The sequence below is a fragment of the Salvia miltiorrhiza genome, chromosome 7 (assembly GCF_028751815.1).
Source record: "Salvia miltiorrhiza cultivar Shanhuang (shh) chromosome 7, IMPLAD_Smil_shh, whole genome shotgun sequence".
NCBI lineage: Eukaryota > Viridiplantae > Streptophyta > Magnoliopsida > Lamiales > Lamiaceae > Salvia > Salvia miltiorrhiza.
Genome location: NC_080393.1, coordinates 15969721 through 15991281, shown reverse-complemented (window position 1 = coordinate 15991281; position 21561 = coordinate 15969721). Strand labels below are relative to the sequence as shown.

The 21561-nt window shown below is 37.4% G+C and overlaps 2 protein-coding genes across 9 annotated transcripts; both read left to right on the top strand.

The window, feature by feature from the left end:
* Positions 1-2506: 2506 nt before the first annotated feature.
* On the top strand, positions 2507-5214 carry LOC130995531 (sucrose nonfermenting 4-like protein). Of its 7 annotated transcripts, XR_009092184.1 has the most exons (8): positions 2508-2831; positions 2984-3054; positions 3153-3186; positions 3254-3604; positions 3697-3756; positions 4017-4106; positions 4846-4938; positions 5032-5214. XR_009092184.1 is itself a non-coding variant. In XM_057920852.1 (6 exons), exons 2-5 carry the CDS (start codon positions 3560-3562, stop codon positions 4930-4932), a joined length of 282 nt encoding a protein of 93 aa, XP_057776835.1. In that variant the 5' UTR covers positions 2515-2831; positions 3254-3559; the 3' UTR covers positions 4933-4938; positions 5032-5214. The 7 variants fall into 7 exon arrangements, 3 of the variants coding, with proteins under 3 accessions (XP_057776835.1, XP_057776836.1, XP_057776834.1); XR_009092183.1 differs by having other exon boundaries at positions 2507-2831; positions 3153-3604; XR_009092185.1 differs by lacking the exon at positions 3153-3186.
* Positions 5215-7377: 2163 nt separating this feature from the next.
* On the top strand, positions 7378-13645 carry LOC130995529 (oxysterol-binding protein-related protein 1D). Of its 2 annotated transcripts, none has more exons than XM_057920849.1 (8): positions 7378-8359; positions 9217-9573; positions 9921-10008; positions 10143-10618; positions 11695-11850; positions 12012-12320; positions 12576-12920; positions 13289-13645. In XM_057920849.1, exons 1-8 carry the CDS (start codon positions 7826-7828, stop codon positions 13469-13471), a joined length of 2448 nt encoding a protein of 815 aa, XP_057776832.1. In that variant the 5' UTR covers positions 7378-7825; the 3' UTR covers positions 13472-13645. The 2 variants fall into 2 exon arrangements, with proteins under 2 accessions (XP_057776832.1, XP_057776833.1); XM_057920850.1 differs by having other exon boundaries at positions 7396-8359; positions 13276-13645.
* The last annotated feature ends 7916 nt before the right edge of the window (positions 13646-21561 follow it).

Here is a 21561-nt window from a genome sequence, read left to right as displayed (position 1 = left end):
TTGCCTAAACGGAAGAGCAATGATTCCCAAAGGCAAAAGAAGTTGTGTGCCGGAGGCAGAAGATTGTCCTTGATGATGAACGTTCAGCCCTTTTTATAGACCACCCTTCATCAACTCTAATGACCATAAAGTACGGCCCAGCCAAACTGGGCCTAAGAGATAGACATCAAGGCAGGCGTGCGCGCACAGGAGAATGCAAGGGATAACGTGCTAAGCAAGTCATGGCAACTCTAGCAAGTTATTGCCAGCTTTGGAACTATGCGCGTGATTGCCAGCGCTGGAACTCGGCTCTGGAATGTTCAGCTTTGTTGAATTATAGTCTGTTCTGGAGTCTTCAGCTCTGGAGCTTTGATCAGTTCTGGAATAGTGTTGGCTCTAGCGAGTAAATGCCAGCTCTGTCAACTTTAGCTCTGCACAGATGAATGCCAGCTCTGGCTATGGAAGTCTGGAAAGTCCGCTCTGTCGAGATTGGTCAGCTCTGTCAAGTTCAGTCAGCTCTGGCTATGGATCATTAGCTCTGGCTCTGGCACGGGAAATCTACTTTAACGAATGGACTTCAGCTCTGGACACCACTTTGAGCCCAAAATAGCCATTTCTGATCCAAAAACTCGAACAAAACATTCTTCATCCTATTATATCAAAATCTCCTACAAAGCATTAAACAAACCCATAAACACACCAACTTCCAGAATATGTAACTCATAATTAGCACAATCAAACCCCTAAATTAAGAACAATTGAGCATAAATCATGTGTCTATGTGTGTGGTTATGCTCAAGCCCTCTATGCCTGCATGTGTTGGTGTGTGCCCATGTGTAGAATGTCTAAGGAAAAACATAAAATCACATTGCATTTGGTAAAACGGCAGCGGCATTATATCCATTTCTTTACAAAAACTTGCTATGAACCTGCCTACAAAAAGTAGTCCAACAAAACCTATATTGCTCATGGATTTTGAATACCTAAACCATTCATTTGGTATTCAATTTCATATAATCAATACGCACTTATTTCAAGTGCATTCATTAGATGCTCATGGATTGTGAATACCTAAACCATTCATTTGGTATTCAATTTCATCTAATGAACACACACTTATTTTAAGTGCATTCATTAGATGGTCCATTCCATTTACTATACCATTCTCCATGAGATAGTTTATGCATTCCTTAACTAAATCATGGGGAACTTCTAAGTTCAAAGGTAGTTATCCCTATCTAATTAGGACTCCTTTCTTCATATGGGGACACTACAAGAATTCAGCTCATAGACAACATAATATAGACAACATGCTTCTAAACCTGTTGTCTATGATAACTATAGACAACGATTTTGGAAAACCTGTTGTCTATTTAGGGCGGTCATAGACAACGGGTCTGAAACCTGTTGTCTATGATAACTATAGACAACGATTTTGGAAAACCTGTTGTCTATTTAGGGCGGTCATAGACAACGTGTTTCAGAACCGTTGTCTATTATAACTATAGACAACGGTTTTGGAAAAACCGTTGTCTATTTAGGGCGGTCATAGACAACGGGCCTGAAAACCGTTGTCTATTATAACTATAGACAACGGTTTTGAAAATACTTAATTTTTTTTTCTCTCTCTTCTTTCACTAATTTTTTTTACTAATTTTTTCTTTAATTTTTTTTATGAACATCATCAAATTTAATTCATAAAAAAAATACTTAATACTACATCTTAAATTTAAGTTAATGAAAAAATATTTAATATGGTATAAAAATCATAAAAAATAAATAAATTATGAAAAAACAAAATTAAAAAGATGAATAACAGTGTCTCTCGTTTTCGACCTAATCGCGCTGGCCTCTCTATCTCTTTCCCCCAAATCGTGACTAACCTCTCTTTCTCTCTTTCCCCGCTGCAATTTCACTACAAGAAAATCGAACATACATAACACATTATACATAACGGTTTTTTTCAAAAACCGTTATGTATGAGCGCCTTTTTCACTATAGATAACAGTTAGAGAAATTTCCGTCATGTATGTACTGTTACCTATATACATACATAACGGTATGAAGTAATGCGTTATGTATGAGCGTTATCTATTAGTCATGTAGATAATGGTAATATTGAACCGTTATGAAATGCGTTATCTATGAGCATATCTTTTATAACGATTGTCAAACCGTTACGAAAATCGTTATATATGAACGTATTTTGTAACGGTTATTTCAACCGTTAGGGAAATTGTTATGTATGATCAATATTTTTTTCTCTTTTTTCCAATTTTTTTTTTCAATTTTTTTAAAATCCTAATATATTTATTTTCAAATAAAAAAAATGTTCTAAAAATAAAAAAATTAGAAATTAAGTTTATTTTTAAATTAGTATTTAAATAAATTAGAGTCAAGTTTTTTTGTTTTTATCATTTTTTTTTCATATTTTTATCATTTATTTTAAAAGTCAATTTTTTTCATTTGTTTTAGTTTGTTTTCAATTTTTTTAAAGCCATAATATATTTAATTTAATCTAATTTAAATTCTCAAACCTCTAAAATCCAAACCCTAACTCTCTTTCTCTCGTTCAATTCTCCCGCCCACAGGCCGCCGCCTCGCCTCCCATCAGTCTGACGCGCCTCCGGCAGTCTCCCCCGATCCAACGCACCACCGGTCTCCGACCGCCCCGCCTCGGTCTGACTCGAAGCCTCCGTGGCAAGCCAGAAGTATGCTATGCCCCGTCGCGCCTCAGTGTGCGACAGCACGGCCCATCCTTTCCCGTCGTCCCGCCTCACCTCCTCCGGCCTCAGCGGCTCCGTTGGTCCGTCCGGCGACTCCAAAACACCAGCAGTTGCCAACACGGCGAGGTAATGTGGCAACTCCCTTCCCTAATTTTTTTTTCGAATTTTAGATCCCTAAATTCTTAGGTTTTGGGAGTGGCTCTTCCCTATAGATTTTGTGAATGTGATTGAGTTTTGTTTGTGGATTAAATCGAGATTGACTTCTATATACCTTGTAGCCTGTAGGAACTTGGGGTTGAATATAACTCATTAAGATGCATTTGACCGAATGTTTTGATGGTTTTGGAAGGTAACTTAATAAAATTGCAAAACCTACCTATTATTATATTTTTCATTTGGTCTTCTGTAATTCCTTGATGCATTATTTTTTTCTGTATTGGTTCATAGAATCGACATTCTGCCTGTAATCTGATGCCCAAAGGTACAAATGGGGTTCTTTCTTGTCTATGGTAGCTGCACTCAGTAACCCCCCCTCCCCCCCTGCTCAGGAAGATGAAGATCGTTGGGTTCGATGATGAAGTAACCTACTATCTCTATGAAATGCCAGGAGCAGCTACCTCAGATGTTTTCCATCTCCGGTAATATATAAATTATCATGGCATCCTTCAATCTTGATTCAAGCTATAGCTCCAAATGAAACTTTAAAGAAATTGGCTTCTGTTTGCTCAAATTTCAAGCTCCTTAGTAAAGTTCTTTTTTCCATTTCAACTACTGTAGCAAAGTTCTTGTGTATTTGCACCATACTATACTAGATTCATTGACCGCCAGCTAATGTTCTTTCTTTTGCTGTATTTATGTCGACGCACATGGCCTATGAATTGCTTCCTGAGTCTGGAAAGGTAAGGATGTCTGCTGCCTATTTTAATGTTAATCCCTTTGTATTTATTTTCTCTCTATAGTTCTTTTGCCTGATATATTACATTGCTTGCAGGTTGTTGCCTTTGACGTCGACTTACCCGTAAAGCAAGCATTTCATATTCTGCATGAGCAGGTAAAACAATTTGGTATCTGTAGGTCGATATTTTTCCTGTCTTCCTTTAGATAATAATTCTATCTTATTAATTATCAGAGTTGGCATTGGTTTTTTATTTAAGAACTAATAATCCCATGATGGTATCAAAATGTTGGATTCTATTTTGACCCCTGCGACTGCGAGATTTGTCTTACATGTTAATTATACACACTTTTGCTTGCCTCTGCTTATGTATTTTTATTTAGTGCAATTCTTTTCAACCAACAAATTCTTTCCAGGGTGTATATACGGCGCCCTTGTGGGACTTCTCAAAGAGCCGGTTTACCGGAGTTCTCAGTGCACTGGATTTTATTTTGATTATGAGAGAGGTATATGCTCTATTATTGATATAAAGAAAAATTATCTCTATTTAGGTTCCCCTATTTTCCTGGAGTTATAGAATGTGGTTAGAAATGTTTGGGGTCATTATTTGATATCTGAGATTCTGTAGAGCAGTTCTCGGCTTTTGGTTTTGTTGAAATTGGACTAATTGTTCTGCGGGTGGAGGAAAATTTGACGAGTATGAAGAAAATTTATTTAAATAATCAAGTGATTCTGAACATGTGACTGATGAATAAGGTGTCCATATCGTACAAGATTATTCCGCTGAACTGATTGTTACAAAGGGCTATGAGAATCATGACCAGTTAGTATTTTGATTTTGATAATTCTTTTTTCATGGATTTTGAATAAAAGAGGTTATGGACTTCGGTTTCTTCAACCACCCATTATATAACTTATTGCTGGCTATTTTACTCATGGGCCTTGAATGCCACTTTGCAAATTTGACGACTGTGTCTTTCTGCAACCATATTTCTTATGACTTATGAGTGTGATGTAGGACTGCTTAAATGCTACTAAGTAATGGTATACATAACTGTGGTACTATCCTGATGTATATTATGACGACGTAAGTTTTATTATTATTTTTTATATTAATTTAGATTATTTATTTTTAATGTATATTATAATATACACTGGTAATTGTAATTTATAATTTTTATTAAATTTTACTTCAAGACAATTTCTATAATTTCATATTTGATCACAAGTTTGTTTTTCTTATAGTTTGCAGGAGGATGCTACTCCAAAAAGGAAATTGATGAAGTAAGGATAGAGTGGGCAGAATTTGTATGTAAAATCACGGATGAGTGATGATGGGTAAGTTTTATATAAAGTTAATTTTTTTATATTTTTGAGATATAAGGTTAATAAATTTTATAAATTGATACTTGAAATATTTTAATATTGCAGATGGTGTAACTTGCTTGGTTTGCAGTTATGTTTCAATTAGTACGATGATGATGTTTGGATTCTAATGTAATGTAGGATGATGATGTTTGGATTCTAATGTAATGTAGGGATGATGATGTTGGATTCTAATGTAATGTAGGGATAATGATGTTGGATTATAATGTATGAATTTTTAGCTTTTCATATTATGTTTTTAGATTTACTGAAATATAAATTGAAAAATCAGGAAATTTTAAATATAAATACAAAATAAAAACTATAATATAGAATATACAATGGTCAAGAACTTGTTGTATATAAGAGAATAGACAACAGATGATCAGTCGTTGTCTATGAGAGAATAGACAACGGGTTTTCTCATGTTGTCTATCACAGAATAGACAACAAACGCTAAGACGTTGTCTATGAGAGAATAGACAACGATTTCTAAACCGTTGTCTATCAGAGAATAGACAACGGTCTAGAAACCGTTGTCTATAAGAGAATAGACAACGGTCCAGAACCCGTTGTCTATGACCGCCCATCAATAGACAATACTCTCATTTACAACAGTTGATTTTGTAATAGACAACGGATTCTGACCGTTGTCTATTAGCGTTTTTTTTGTAGTGGGAATTTTATAACAGTTATACCCTTTCACCTTAAGAATCTCAACCATACAGCCTTGAAGGCTTAAAAATACATTGTTGAGAGTTGTTGGAGACAGTTCATCAAATGAACTCTTTACTGCCTCCACCAATGAGTCTATATTGGTACAAACTAATTTAGTACACTAAGAAGAAGAAGAAGAAGTCTCATAAGTCGAGGAATAAAAAGTGTTATAACTGTGGTAAACCGGGTTATTTTGCTACAGATTGTCCTTGTTCTAGCTCTAGTTATACTTATAGCTGTAGTTCTAGTTTAGATGATGAGTCAGAGTCTGATGGTGATATACAAAATGAGCATGCTAACTTGGCTTCTTGTAGTGATAACATGAGAGATTTTTTTTTTTTTTTTGTGGTTAGAGCATGTAATAACAACCTGATGAAATCTATGTATTCTAAATGTCTGTGTGAAAGTGAATGCATATAGATTTTGATTGTTCTTTTCATATGTCGAAATCTATGTATTCTAAATGTCTGTGTGAAAGTGAATGCATATAGATTTTGATTGTTCTTTTCATATGTCGTCGGTTATGAATATGTTTTTAAACTTTAAGACTATGTGTTTAGGGCTAATAATGAAAATTGTCATGTTGTTGGCATTGATGATGTGTGTCTTAAGTTTGAATCTAAATATGTTTTCACTTTGACACATGTTAGTTATGTGCGTGAATATGGCTCGCAAATAATATGTATTCCATAGAAGTCCGAACTCAGAGCATTTAAAGAGTGATCTCAATTGTGTGGTAGAAATCTGCTTTCTGGTACATTCTGAGAACAGCGGAAGGTATGGAGATGATTGACATTGCGGAGGCTATCAAAAAGTCCTTTGATGAAGGGGAGTACGAGGTTTGGTGTGTGTTACTTTGGCAAGTGTGGAACTACGTGTGCAATCTTAAACATGGGAATAAGGAACATTTTGATGAGCCGGAGGAGAACATGACTAGAGCCATGCTGGAAACTTTCAATGCAGCTCGCGTTACACACCAGATTGAAGGTTGGTTGGGAGTTAAACTGGGGTCTAAGAAATGGAGCAGATCACCGAGATTTGGGGTGTTCAGGATGGATGTTGATGCTCTTTTTGATCCGGGGAAAGGAGAGTATGGCGTGGGTTATGTTTGTAGAGACGCGAATGGCGACATGGTGGTGGCCGGGGCTCAGAAGATGAAACCGGTTTCTAATGCGATGATGGCGGAGATTATGGCGGTCATTCGCGGTATTCTTGTGTGTGTCGAGCTTGAGATTGCCCCAGTGGAGATTTATTCCGATTCACTCCTTGCGGCGAGAGCAATGGCTAACAAGATGGAAGATGAGTGTTGTCTTCCATAGGACTTGGCGGAGATTCTCCTTTTGGCTAGGAATATTTTTTTGTTGAATGTGCGACACATGTATAGAGAAGCCAATAGTGTGGCTCATAGCTTAGCTCAGCATGCGAGATTTTGTTTTGAGTCGAAGTGTTGGACTAAGGATTTCCCTCGATGGCTTAGAAATATTGTTTCCCTTGATTTGGAGTAATCAATGACATTGGTTTACCCTGAAAAAAAAGAGTGATCTCAATTTTTTTTCTTTCTGATTTATAAGTCCGAGCATCCAAGGCAAAATTCCCAGTTTCTCCTAATTGTGAGTTTCCGAAAACACCCCCAGTCAACATCAGAAGTCAACTTTCACGAAAACGAACACTGTCACCCATCTGCAAACCTATTTCTGTCATTTTCCCTGACCGCTTCATAATTATCAGGCAGGCCACTCCCCCCACCCCCCAACAAAATTCCAGTCACTACCTTTGCGAATAGGAGCACCACCACCCCCAGCGCACGTTAGCTGCCCCCGCAATCATTACGCCTGCCCCAAACCCATGCATTTAAGCCCCTCTGCTTATCCTACGCACCCCCTCCACTGACACCACTCCCATTAATTGGATCTGCAGCTCTACTTCTACCTATACATACACACTCCTATATCTATCCGCCCCCGATCCCTGACACCCATTTCGTCATCCTCTCTCTCTACTCAGATTCTGGAACTCATCATATGTCATATTATCGCAATCGTCGCCCGATCGATCTCCGGTTGGGTGCGGCGGAGCTCCGGCAATCCAAAGAGTTGCTATTCCGGGGATCGGAGCCGATTCTCGTGGTTTCACCGATCGAAGCATGAATCCTCTGTGCTGCATTGCGCCGGTGTCGGTCGAAAAGGATCCAACTGTCGTGAAGTCCCAAACCCTAAGTCAGGAGCTCGTAGTTGATGGCAACTGCTGCGACGAGAGTGTTAGTTTCAACAACAACAGCAATGTGATTCTGCGGCCGGTGAGTTTCAACTCGAGGAGGAGTTTGTCGACCAATGGCGTCGCTGGCGGAGGCGATCTGCAGGCTGACAAGTGCGAGGAGAGTGATGAGATCAAGAGTGTGGCTGGCATTTTGTATAAATGGGTGAATTACGGGAAAGGATGGAGGGAAAGGTGGTTTGTGTTGGAGGATGGGGTGCTCTCGTATTATAAGGTGCACGGGCCGGACAAAATTGTCGTGGGTTCGGGCCGGGAGAAGGGGGTGAGAGTGATTGGGCAGGAAAGTTGGAGGTATATGAGGAAGGGTAGTAGTGGAAATGGGAGTGGAAGCGGGAACGCTCTTAGGGCCAATGCGTTTGGGTCGGGGAAGCAGTGGAAGCCATTTGGGGAGATACATTTGAAGGTCGGTTGATTTTTTTTATTTTTTTTTTGTAAGTAATTGCAATGTGTTTAGTGTTAAGTGCTATTTGACCTTGTCGTTGCATCACATGTTTACCTCTTATGGTAAGAGGCAATGCCATTGGAACGTAGTGTACGTTTTAGCAGTTAAGTTTGTCAAATGGGGGTTGATACTCTAAGCTGCATTTGGGAACAACTTCTTGCTATTCTGTAGGTCTATATAGATGGACATGGATTAATTGTTTAAATAAACCTAGCGATTAGTTGGTTGGTTAAGAACAAGGAGAAGCCCTCAATTGAAATGTGATCACTAAAGCACTTTGACGATTCATGGTTAATACAGTGGATGCACTAATCCTAAGTAGGAAAATGGAGATTTTGTTGTCAGGTTCTGTGATCTTGCTCTCTTTGCTTTAATAATTTGTGAAGTAACATACTGGAGCAAATTACTTCATCCTAGCTTTTGATGGAAGTTATTGGAAAAATTTAGCGCTGAAGAAGTGCTATTAAGCTGTGCCAAAGTTCAAGTTTATGCTCTGAATCTTATGGATTCCTATCTCTATTTGTCGTTCCATAATACGCTAATGTAACATCATTATATTATCTCAAGTGTGAATTTACTGGAAGCAGATTTGTGGGAAATAATAATAATCATTTAGTCTGTCTTCTTAGTAATGCAGATTATGTTTTCCTTAGTTGCTTTATTGACAATGAGATTGACATCAGTAGAGCTGAATACCACTTTTCTTTGTTTTCGGATATTTGAATCCTTTTGGGGCATTGAGTTGTAAATTTTTAAAGCTTCCATAAGATTGCACCTCACTTTTCTGACTGTTAAGCACCAAAAAATATGATGAACAGGTCTCTTCTGTTCGGGCCAGCAAGTCAGATGACAAGAGGCTTTCAATATTCACAGGAACAAAAACTCTCCACTTGCGTTGTCAATCCAAAGAGGACAGAGCTTCATGGATTGAGGCACTTCTAGTTGCTAAAGATAAATTTCCCAGGCTATTAACTAGCAATGACTTGGCACCTTCTGAGGATTTTGTTGTTACAACGGAGAAGTTAAGATCACGGCTAGTTCAGGAGGGCATTAGTGAGACTGTAATAAACGATTGTGAGTCTATAATGCTAGGTGAAGTTGCTGAGATGCAGCATCAAATGAAGAGTCTTCAACTTAAGCACATCTTGCTGCTTGACACATTAAGAAGACTGGAGGTTTACACTTCATCTTTTTTCTTCTGAAGGAATTCTGCTTAGATTTGAGATTGTAATATTCTATGCTTATCGCTGGGTTCACCTCTAGTTTTCTGTAGATGACAACTATAATATTTTATCAAAGGTGCTCTATTGCAATGAAGATTATGTGTTTTGAATCTGAAAAACACTAGAAGTGGGGAACGGAAAGTTTTATAGGGAAATTATTCCCCTAAACCAATCAACCAAGTTTATTATCATCCCCAATCCCCATCTCCAATACCATTCTATCAAGCATTTCTCTCACTTTCTTCCTCATTAGAGCCCTAGGTCATCTAAGGATTTTGATCAATTATTTCGCTGTGCAGACAGAGAAGATTGAACTGGAAACAACTGTAGTCGATGAAACAAAGGGACGAGACTCTTGCTGTGGACAAGGGAACAGAAGATTCAGCGGTTAGTTTATTTTTCTTGTTTACATCGTTGTTTAAGAGAAAGAAACTGCACATTATGCATTATTTTTCAAATGATAGTTTTCAGTTTTCACTGAATATTTGATTTACTTAATCTCATCTTTAAAACTCTTGCAGATTTCTATTCAGTTATGTCTGAGGGCAGTGCAAGTGACTCAGATGCAGATAATGAGAGTCGATACGGAGTAGATGTTGAAACAGATGATGATGATGGAACCTTTTTTGACACGAATGACTTTTTATCTGCTGAGTCTCTAAGGAGTGCTTCCTATCGTAGCAGAGATAATCCAATGTACATTCATAGCCCCTGGGCCGAAAAAGAATCTTCCTTTTCCGGTCATTTAAGAGAAGATGGTACCGGAGTCAAGGCAATTGAGTTTCCTTATGTCAAAAGAAGGGCTAGTTTACCAGAACCAAAGGAGAAAGAGAAGCCGGTTGGCCTATGGTCGATCATTAAGGATAACATTGGCAAGGATTTGTCTGGCGTTTGCCTTCCTGTGTACTTTAATGAGCCTCTATCCTCGCTGCAGAAATGCTTTGAAGATTTGGAGTACTCATATCTAGTTGACCAAGCTCTGGAATGGGGGAAACAGGTCAGCCTTTTATATGCTCTTACTTCTATTTGAAAAGGGTTTGGGGGGTGGGGTTGTCGTCTCAAACATTTCTTATAAGGATAACCTAGTTTCTGTACCAGTACCTTGTTCACTTATTAATGTCTTGGGACAAAAAAATTCAGGCAGTCTATATATTATCTCATATTGGGCAGCCTTTTTATGTTGCGTCGTGGACCATCTTAGTAATTTCGATCTTTAGATCTTTATGATTTGCAACCTTAAAAAAACTATTGTATTGGTTTTCTTTACCATGAGAACCAGTTAAATGTTAGCCAGACTATTAGACTAGAGCTGTCAATTACTAATGAGCCCATGCGGCATAATCTAAATTTGCATTAACTAACTGGTAGGCAGCATCTTACATCTGCTGTTACATTTATTGGCTCAGGGTGTATTACTACCACAAGTATATATGTATATATATATTAAGATGAGTATAGCTACCACATATTGAATATAGGCTTTCAATTAAAATTGCAATAAGAATGATAATTTTATTTGGGATGTTGTCAAGGGCTGAGATCCCAGTTCAAAGAGATTATGCTGCATGACCTGGTCAATTCGCTTATGGAAGGGACTCCGAGCTGGTCATATAAGATTATTTGTGAATATGATGCGTGATCCGTAAATAAATATCATAAAATGCACTTTTGCTGAATGAGGTTCGTTGAATCAAGTCATTGGAAGTTCTGTATTGATGTTTGTATCTGTATTATTTTCTCTAAGTATCTTAAGATATTTGAAGGTACAATCAAGAAGCAACACTATTTAACTAGTTGCATCCATCCAAGTCAGTTGAATATTTTTATTTTGCTATGGTTGAACTTGCTGTTGGATGCTTCACAAACCTGCTGAGTGATATGTGAGGACCTCACATCTTGTATCCTGCATCCTTTTCTATTAACATTTCCCATTATTATTTTTTTGTTACCAGAAGTCATTATTATCTAGTTCCTATATTTGTACACTCTAGACTTGATTTGTTTGAGTTAGCATTCAATTTACACAAAGGTAGTTGTCATGAGTTATATTAAAATTGCATTTTGCTTCTGCAGGAAAATGATTTGATGAGAATTCTAAACGTAGCAGCTTTTGCAGTGTCTGGTTACGCATCGACAGAAGGCCGGCAATGCAAACCCTTCAATCCTCTCCTTGGGGAAACCTACGAAGCTGACTATCCGGATAAGGGTCTACGGTTCTTCTCTGAAAAGGTTACTATTCTGTAGTCAACAAAACTCCCTGTAGATATTTTCATTTTCTCTTTATTTTACTAGATCTTTGCTATTTCTGATTAGCTTATAAGTTGGCTAAGTTGCATTTTTCTATGTTATATCTGTATAAACAATGAAGAGTATTGTATTTGGAGTTTCAGGTTAGTCATCATCCAATGATTGTTGCCTGTCATTGTGAGGGCAGAGGGTGGAAATTTTGGGCTGATTCTAACCTCAAAGGCAAGTTCTGGGGTCGTTCCATCCAGCTTGACCCTGTGGGAGTTCTTACCCTTCAGTTTGAAGATGGAGAGACATTTCAGTGGAGCAAGGTCACTACTTCTATATATAATATTATAATTGGTAAAATATATTGTGATCACTACGGCACCATGCGCATAAAAGGCAGTGGTACTTACTCTTGCAAACTCAAATTCAAGGAGCAGTCTATCATAGACCGGAACCCACATCAGGTGAACTTTCTGATCTTCAAACCAGTTAAGATAACTATTGAAGTCAAACCATTAGTTCCTCCTCTTCACAACCAGTAGCAATAGGAGAAACAAAAGAATAGTTAGATTCTAGATGGGTAGTGAAAATTGGTGGTAATATTATCTCAACCTTCTTGCACGACAATGTGACAAATCAGTTTAGACCATCCACATTGCCCTATATGTTTTACCAAATTATTATTTGTCACATAAAAATATTATTTTGTCAAAATATAGGTTCATGGAATTGTGCAAGACAATAGGACTGGGGAGAAAGTTGCGGTTTTAATAGGGAAGTGGGATGAAGCAATGTATTATGTGATGGGAGATCCAAGTACAAAGCCAAAGGGATATGACCCAATGACAGAAGCTGTTTTGCTATGGGAAAGAGATAAATCTGTTACAAAGACAAGATATAATCTCACACCATTTGCGATCTCTTTAAATGAATTGACACCTGGTTTACGGGACAAGCTGCCACCAACAGATTCAAGATTGAGACCCGACCAGAGGCATTTGGAGAATGGAGAATATGAGCTGGCAAATGCTGAGAAGCTGAGGCTTGAACAGTTGCAGAGACAGGTGCGTACATTTTTGTTCTGGCATTATTGGACATGTTCTCTTTTTCATGCAACAACTGTCTGGCCAATTATTGTACTTTCTGTGACACATGTTGCTTTTATTTCTTTTCTCTCTGTTCTGGTCTGTTTGGCAAATTGATTCTCTTCTCCATTATTTATCTGTATGCCTGCCTTGCTGAATCCGCTACTTATTTGTCTCTTTTCCTATTTGAGATCCAATCCAAGTAACTTTTGTATTGTTCAATCACTAACATGAATTGATGCATTGCAAAACTTTTGATAGACAAGGAAGGGGTTGGGTAGCGCCTGCCTTTAGTCACATGAATCTGCTTTTCACATTAATTAAGCTTTTGTAGATTTGATGTACAGGCTAGGAGGTTGCAGGATAGAGGGTGGCAACCAAGATGGTTCGGGAAGGACGAGGATGGTTGTTATTGCTACACGGGAGGATACTGGGAAGCTAGGGAGAAACACGAGTGGGACGGAATCCCTGATATATTTGGGCAGCCGTGTGATGTACCAGCCGAGGAGTTAGCTGCTTCTCAGCCGTAGCTCACAAATTTTGAATGTCAGGTAGGAATCGATTTATCCTAGCAGCCCGCCCGTTCATTTCTGTAAATGGGAAAAAAGAAGAAGCTTATATGTACGTAATACAATGTTCAGAGTGAGCTTAACAATGCCAATTGTTACAAACCTTTTGGTGCAATCATCAACTTATTTACTTCATATCAGTACTAGTATTTATTTATTTTCAACCCAGCCCCGTTGATTAGTGTCAACAATATACTCTAAAGGTGGATATTTCAGAAATATACTTTCTTGCAGTACTTCTGCAAAATTCGATGTGGTAATATTTTCATTTTCTAAATGTGGTACTAGGAATAGTCAATTTCATAAACTGCATAACTTTAATATTATCCACTTATAAAAGTATAATTTTGTAGTCATTTTGGGGTATAAGTACTTAAATACTATTATGAGAAATCAAAAAGTAAATGATTTTGACATCTCATTTATTTACTACCAATGCACGGTTACTAGAAATTTAAAAAAAATTCAACCTAAGTCATATATTACGAGATGTATGTGAAATATTCAATTTTTTCTTAATTTCGTGTGTACATGGTTATTGTTCTATAGTACGATTGCATGTAGATGTGTTTAATTAATGTCTAAAATTTTTTGAACTAATATTTTAATTTTTAGGACAAAAAAAAAATAAATTAAGTTTCAACATCTAAATCAATCGGTGTTATAAATCGTGCATAAAACCTTGCACGAAGCCATGCACGGTTATGTTTATGTGTGCACGATTTCAATCTTGTTGATTCTGGGTAGTTTCTTATGTTATTTATGTGACTTATTACATGTTTTAGACTTAGTTATGACATATAAAACATTGTTTATGTAAATTAAATCATTTTTGCACCCTTTAGGGTTCTTCCCTGCACGGTTGTATATATTATTATATACACAATTTGATTATTATTGATTGTTGATGTTATTTCATGCATTTTTGTATATACGTTTCATATTTTTCTGTATACGGTTGCCTTTTTAGTAGTATATTTGATTGTGTATTTGTGTTGTTTTGAAGCAGATATTATTTCAAGCGATTGTTTATGGTCGGTCAGATTGCATGATTTTCTACACATAGACCATTAACGAAGGGATTATATGATTCACATCAGTCTACAGTATTGCCTCTCGAGATGGTTGCAAGTAGAAATATTCCAAATAATTGATGATCGCAACGACGTTTCGTCGTCTCAGGTTGGAGAACCTAAGTCTTAAGATGATGAAGAAGACGAAAGGTGTCGCAGGTAGATATTAGATTAAGTGACAACTGAATTTTGTGCTTGGAGACAGCCAGGATATCGTAACTTCACATCGGAGTATCAATCTGATGTCAAGTCTCGTGGGGGAGTTGACGAAGCACGGTCTAAGCTACGTAATTGGGCCTTCCACTCCTTAATTTTGACAGTGCGCTAACATTAAGTTGGGAATAACCTAGTGTACTGAAAAGTGGGATATTATAAATGGTACTATATTTCGAACGAAAGATGAATTGGCGATTGTTGTGAGATTGTACCATATGGAGAATCACGTAAAGTACGTCGTGGAACGATCGAGAAAGACACATTTGAGGTTTGTTTGCAAGCATGGTAACGATTGTCCGTTCAAGTTGCAAGCCATTCAGAATACATCGATTTGGATAGTGATTAAAATTGTGAACTCTCATAACTGCCACATGGATTTTAATCGAACTACCCCAAGACAGATTCCTGCCAAGGTTGTTGGAAAATATTTTGCACAAAAATTGGTCCGTGAATGGGCAGTGTTAAAGCCCAAGGATATGATTTCAGATATACATCGCTTATTTGGCATTGAGATCAATTACATCTTCGCTCTCCAAGCAAGAAATATCGAGATTAAAATGACGTATGGTGATTTTGACAACTGCTATCAAATGCTCTCATTGTATTTTTATTTGCTGAGATTGACCAATCCCGTCACGTTATATGACATTGAGACGGATGATGATGGCGGGTTCCAACATATGTTTGTAGCTCTTTGATATAGCATAGCTGCATTCAAGATTTATTTGCGACTGGTCATCGTTGTAGACGAGATCCATCTCGAGGGAAGGAACAAAGAAATTTTGATTGTCGCTGTTACGAAGGATGAGAACGAAGGGGTCTTTCTTCTTCCAATTGGGATTAGTCCAATTGATAATGATGAGTTTTGGACTTGGTTTTTCCACCGACTCAGGAGTTGCTTTGGTCAACCTGATGATCTCTAAATTATGTCTGGTCAACATAAGAGCATCAGAAATTATGTGGAGTGTGTGTATCTGAATGTTCCACATGTGTTGTGTTATTAGCATTTGCAGAAGAATCTTGCGAATTATATGTTGCATGTAGTTGCAATTTTTAAAGAAGCGACAAATTTATATCGATCAGAGAATTTTCATAGGAGTTTTTCAGCGTTTGAAGTCCTTAAAGTGAATGCGCACAGACATTTGGACACTACTGAGGTGGAGCGATGGGCTAGATCAAAGTGCCATGTAGGACATACGAGCTTCATGACTTCGAATACTGCTGAGACGATGAACATAGATTGTTATGGGCATGACGCCTTCCGATTTCCTCATTGATCGAGTCTTATCGAGCTATTGTAGAGAAATGGTTTAGATGAACGACGAGCAAATGTTGCATCAAGGTTACATGATTTGACTGAAAAGGTCGCGTCAAAGTTGCAAGCGGCTGTTGCAATAAGTTTCCATTTGATTGTCCGTGAGACGATGACACATATATTTATAGTTGAAGAGGAACACGCATCCTACATTGTCGATCTTGAGAATCGGACATGTGAGTGTTGTCAGTTCGATCTGGACGATATTTCATGTTGTCATGCTTGTGCCGCTATTAGGTACATTAATTATAGATATCTAAAGTTTTTTATGTTTATCTCATTCTATAAGTTATTATATATTTTTACAATCTGCCTTGTTAGCCAATTACATGCCTCAGATTGTGCAAGTGCTACATCCGATGTATTGGATGTGCCAGAGTCGATAGCCCAATACATAAATTGTGAAACTCCTGATTATCGCACGTCAGGCAGGTCGCTCGAGGATGAGCAGGACTCGTTCCGCTGTTGAGAGTTCATCTAGGTCATGTCGCTTAGTATGCTCACGTTGTAAGGGGAAAGGCTACAACAGACGAGGATACACATCGTCGTTAGCATTGGACTTGAATGTGCCAGTGGATGAGAACGAGGATGTCAAACAACCACCCATTGCACGAAGGCAACATAAGAAGAAATGCGGCATTTGTAGGAGTGAAGAGCACACTAGGAATGCATGTCCTATGCGGGTGAATGAATAGAATGACTTAGGTTAATATTGTTGTTTGACATTGATTTTGGTTGACAACATTGTTTGTGACTGATTTTGGTTTATGTTGTTGTTTGATAGTGTTCGATTTGATTGTTCTTTGTTGATATATGTTACCAATTATATGAATTTAGAAAACAAACGAAATTGGATGAAAAATGACAAAAATGGGAGCTATACACGATTTCTGAAAGAAACCGTGTACTGAAGAATACTTGGCCGTGCACTGTGCACGACCAAAGAACTCCTCAAGGTTACTCTCATGCAATTTCTTTATCAAACCCTCACACGACTTTTTAAATATTTGTTTCTTCTATAGAAAAAAAATAACGATAGTCATCGTCCTATGTGTACCAAGTGTCACATCAAACAATAGTTCAATTCTAATTATCAATCTTAGAAAACTACTCTATTTGTACTGCTTATAACGTCCCAATTTTCTTTTTGAGACGTCCCATTTATAATATTCTAACCTCAAAAAGGAATAAATTACTTTATTTATTCTCGCTATCTATCTCTGCATTTACTTTATCTTCATTTACTTTAAACTAACTATCTATATCTCTCTTCTCATTTAATTTATCTTCATTTATTTTATCTATATTTATTTAATTTATGTGCCTCGTTTTTTTATGACTTTATGAGTCAATATACTATTATATATATATAGGGAAGGGTTCAATGAAGACCACTCCCCTATATAGAGAATGAAGACCAAATCAGAGTCATTGATCTCACCAAAATCAATGAATCAGATTCATCCGAATTCTTCAAGTTTAGGAAATCTCGTAAATTCCTCATTTTCCAATTCTGGGAACCAACGAACATTATTATAAACTTACGAACATAAGTATGTTTATTTGTATGTTCATTTGTTTTTATACGAACATATAAACGAACATTAGTATGTTCATTTGTTTTTTATACGAACACATCGACGAACATTAGTATGTTCGTAAGTTCATAATAGTGTTTGTTGGTTCCCAGAATTGGAAAATGAGGAATTTACGGGATTTCCTAAATTTAAAGAATTCAGATTAATTTGATTCATTGATTTTGGTGAGATCAATGGCTCTGATTTGGTCTCTATTCTCTATATAGGGAAGTGGTCTCCATTGAAGCTGAGGGCTACAATAAAAACACTCTTAAGTGTATAAAATATAAATGATTTTCAGCCCTTAGATCATCAAGATCTACGGTTGATTCGTAACCCTGTTGGATGAATTCGTGGTCCTGAGTTCGAATCCCAAAGGTAGCAAAAAATTATTTTTCACAATTCGTAACCATGTTTGATGAATTCGTAACCCTGTTGGATAAAATTCGTACATTAAAAAACGTTTATATTTATATTTTAAGAAGTGTTTTTACCGTAGCCCTCCCATATATATATATATATATATATATATATATATAGGGTAGGGTTAATATAAAAACCCCTCTTAAGATGAAAACTAGGAACCAATTTAAAGCCATTGATTTAAATAAAATATAGGGCTGAGATTAAACTACAAATGCACAATTTCGATTGCATAGATGCACAGTTTCAATTGCATAGATGCACAATTTCGATTTGCTTGAGTATTTTGCATTGTTGGTTTCAATTGCATAAATTGCATATTTTTTAAATGCACAGTAAAATATAATAGATGCACAACTTCTTTTGTTGACTAAATCCTAACCATTAGATCTAATATTTAAAAGGTCAAGATTAGGTTCCTAGTTCTCATTTTAACAGAGGTTTTTATTAGAACCTCTTCCTATATATATATATATATATATATATATATATATATATATATATATGGTCGCATTCAATGGAGACCATTTCTTATATAGAGAATGAAGACCAAATCAAGGCCATTCATCTCAATCCAATCAATGATCCAGATTATTTCCTGATTTGATTTTTCATGTAATTAAATAATGGTTAATTACATTTATTTAATCCAAAAAGGGCAAAAACGTCCACTCAAATCCACGAATTATGGCATCTGGTTGAACAAATCCCGAAAATTACTCTCTTCCAATTCTGGGACCTGATCCGTCAATGAACATAATAGGTGAACATTAGTATGTTCATTTGTTTTCCGACGAACATATTGATGAACATTAGTATGTTCATTTGTTTTTCTACGAACATATCGATGAACATTAATATGTTCATTTGTTTTTCTACGAACATATCATCCATCATTAGTATGTTCATTCATTTTTCTACGAACATATCAACGAACATTAGTACGTTCATTAATATTTTCTACGAACATTAGGTTCAAACTCCTTAATCAACCAAATTTTTCCATTATTTTTGCAGAAATCAACCAACAGAATTTATACAAAGGTTCTACCTTTTAACACCCAACTGGACTTTACAACCAACAGAATTTACGAATTTTGTAGCACAGAACCACCAAAATGGTAAAATTCATCTCACAAAATCGAAAATAAGGGGTGATTTCTCTGTCCGCGCGCTATTTTAACTCGGTAGGGGAGATCGGTCTCCATTAGGGCGTGGAGGCCGCTGCAGATCATGGAGGGGAAGCGGTAGATCTGGGATTGGAGGCGGCAGATCATGGACGGTGGTGACTGGAACTGGTGCGAGAAGGCGGCGACAACTGGAGGGCGGTGGTCATGGCACCTGCGGTGGTCGCCGGAGATCCCGGAGATCGAAAGAAAATGGTGCAGATTTAGGGATCTAGGGTGCGGTGGCAGTGGCTCCACCTGCGATGACGACCATTACCAAGGCAGGAAGGGATGGCGATTTTGAGGAGAGAGGGACGGACGTGGGGGAGCGGCGCTGCTGGTCTGGCGCGGCTTGGGGAGGCGGCGGAGCAGCAACAGGAGAGATGGAGGCGATTAGGAAGGTGGCGGGGAGGAAGGCGACAGAGCAACAGCAGGAGAGATGGAGGCGATTAGGAAGGTGGCGGGGAGGAAGGCGGCGGAGCAGCAGCAGGAGAGATGGGGAGGCGGCGGAGCAGCAGAGATGGAGGCGGCGAGGGAGGGGGGAAGAGTGATTGAGAGAGAGAGATAGAGAGAGAGCGTGAATGAGATAGAGAGTGAGATTAGGGTTAAATAGAAAATGACATGCTTAACCTTTTGATTATAAAATAAATGAAAATTAATAAAATTAATCAATTAAATTACCACCATTAGATTAAGTTAGATCAAGGAACCAGATTTGGTCTTCATTCTCTATATAGGAGAGTGGTCTCCATTGAACTCTCCCCTATATAGGGTATATATATATATATATATATATATATATATATATATGGTCAAGTTAAACAAAGAATGACCCTATCTATAGAGAATAGAGAATAAATCTCCTCCATCAAAACCACTTGATCTTATGGTTACAATTTAACAAAATTTACAGCTTTTTTAATCAATTAAAACAGCCGAAAATTACATTCTAATTACTAAAGGGTATTTGAGTAACTTTTGTAGACTAACAAAAAAGGAAGAACCGATACTCACTCCAACATTTACTGCCATTGAGAAACAACCTCCAACTCTGCCATCTCTCTCTCTCTTTCTTCACTGATGCCTCTCTCTTGTTCAAAACCGTTTCCGACGCGGCGAGGTGCTTCCGCCTCCCACTGCCGCCACGGACACGCTCCCCTGCCATTTCCTCTGTTCTCGATTGAACAGCATTGGCGGAGCCATCACCATGCCCTAGCCACCCCTCTGTCTTTCTTTTCCCCCCATCTCTCTCTCTCGTTGTTTTCGGCGCAGCGAAGCGCTTTCGCCTCTCTCTGCCGCCACGTGATGATAGGGAGCGAATTTGCCGGCTGATTCAGCGCTGATGGAGTGACCGAATTCGGAGCGCGGCCGACCAAGGAGTACGGCGAGATGACGATTGTTGAGATCTCGTTGTTTTAATTATCTCTATTTTATATTTTAATTGATTTATGATTTTGGTGTTCGGCTTTGCGTCTGGGAAATTTTGTTGTTGGTAGAGGATTGTGCAAACCTGAAGGTGGTTGGCTTCGTCGATCGGGGTTTGAGGGTTTGGCAGCGGTGGAGGCGGCGGATTCGACTCTGATTTGTTCAAAAAATTTGGAAACGCAAAATCTAGTTGTTGGCAATAATCTGCTCTGCTATTTTCTTTTTCGTCAAATTGAATGAGCAATTTTGAAATTTTGGGGATATTATGGCTCCAGTAAATCTGAATGTATCTGTTCATTTATAAATTGTGTTCTGTTCATATATAAATTATGTTCTGTTCATTTATGTTCTCGGCGAATCGCTTTTATTTTCGTTTCTGCTATAAAATCTGATTTTTTTTCTCGGTTTTTTAACATAAAATATTTTGAACATGCTTTAAACAATTACGAACACCTAAATAAACTATTTGAATTTTTCTTAATAACATAAAATATTTAACATAAAGCATTTCGAACATGCATAAAAAAATTACGAACACCTAAATAAACTATTTGAATGTTCTTACTAACATAAAATATTTAACATAAAGCATTTCGAACAGGCGTAAAAATATTTACGAACAACTAAATAAAATATTTGAATTTTTCTAATACAGATACAGAAATAATTAAATAGATTAACAACACTAAATTAAGCGTGAATACATATACATAAATTTGCAAAGATATAGAATTTATGAATTACACGTGAATGCAGATTGAAGAGATATGGAAGAATCAAATCTTACCAAAATAAAATAGATAATTACCTATAATTAAGAGAATTACACGGTTACTGCAAAATTGGAATTACCAAA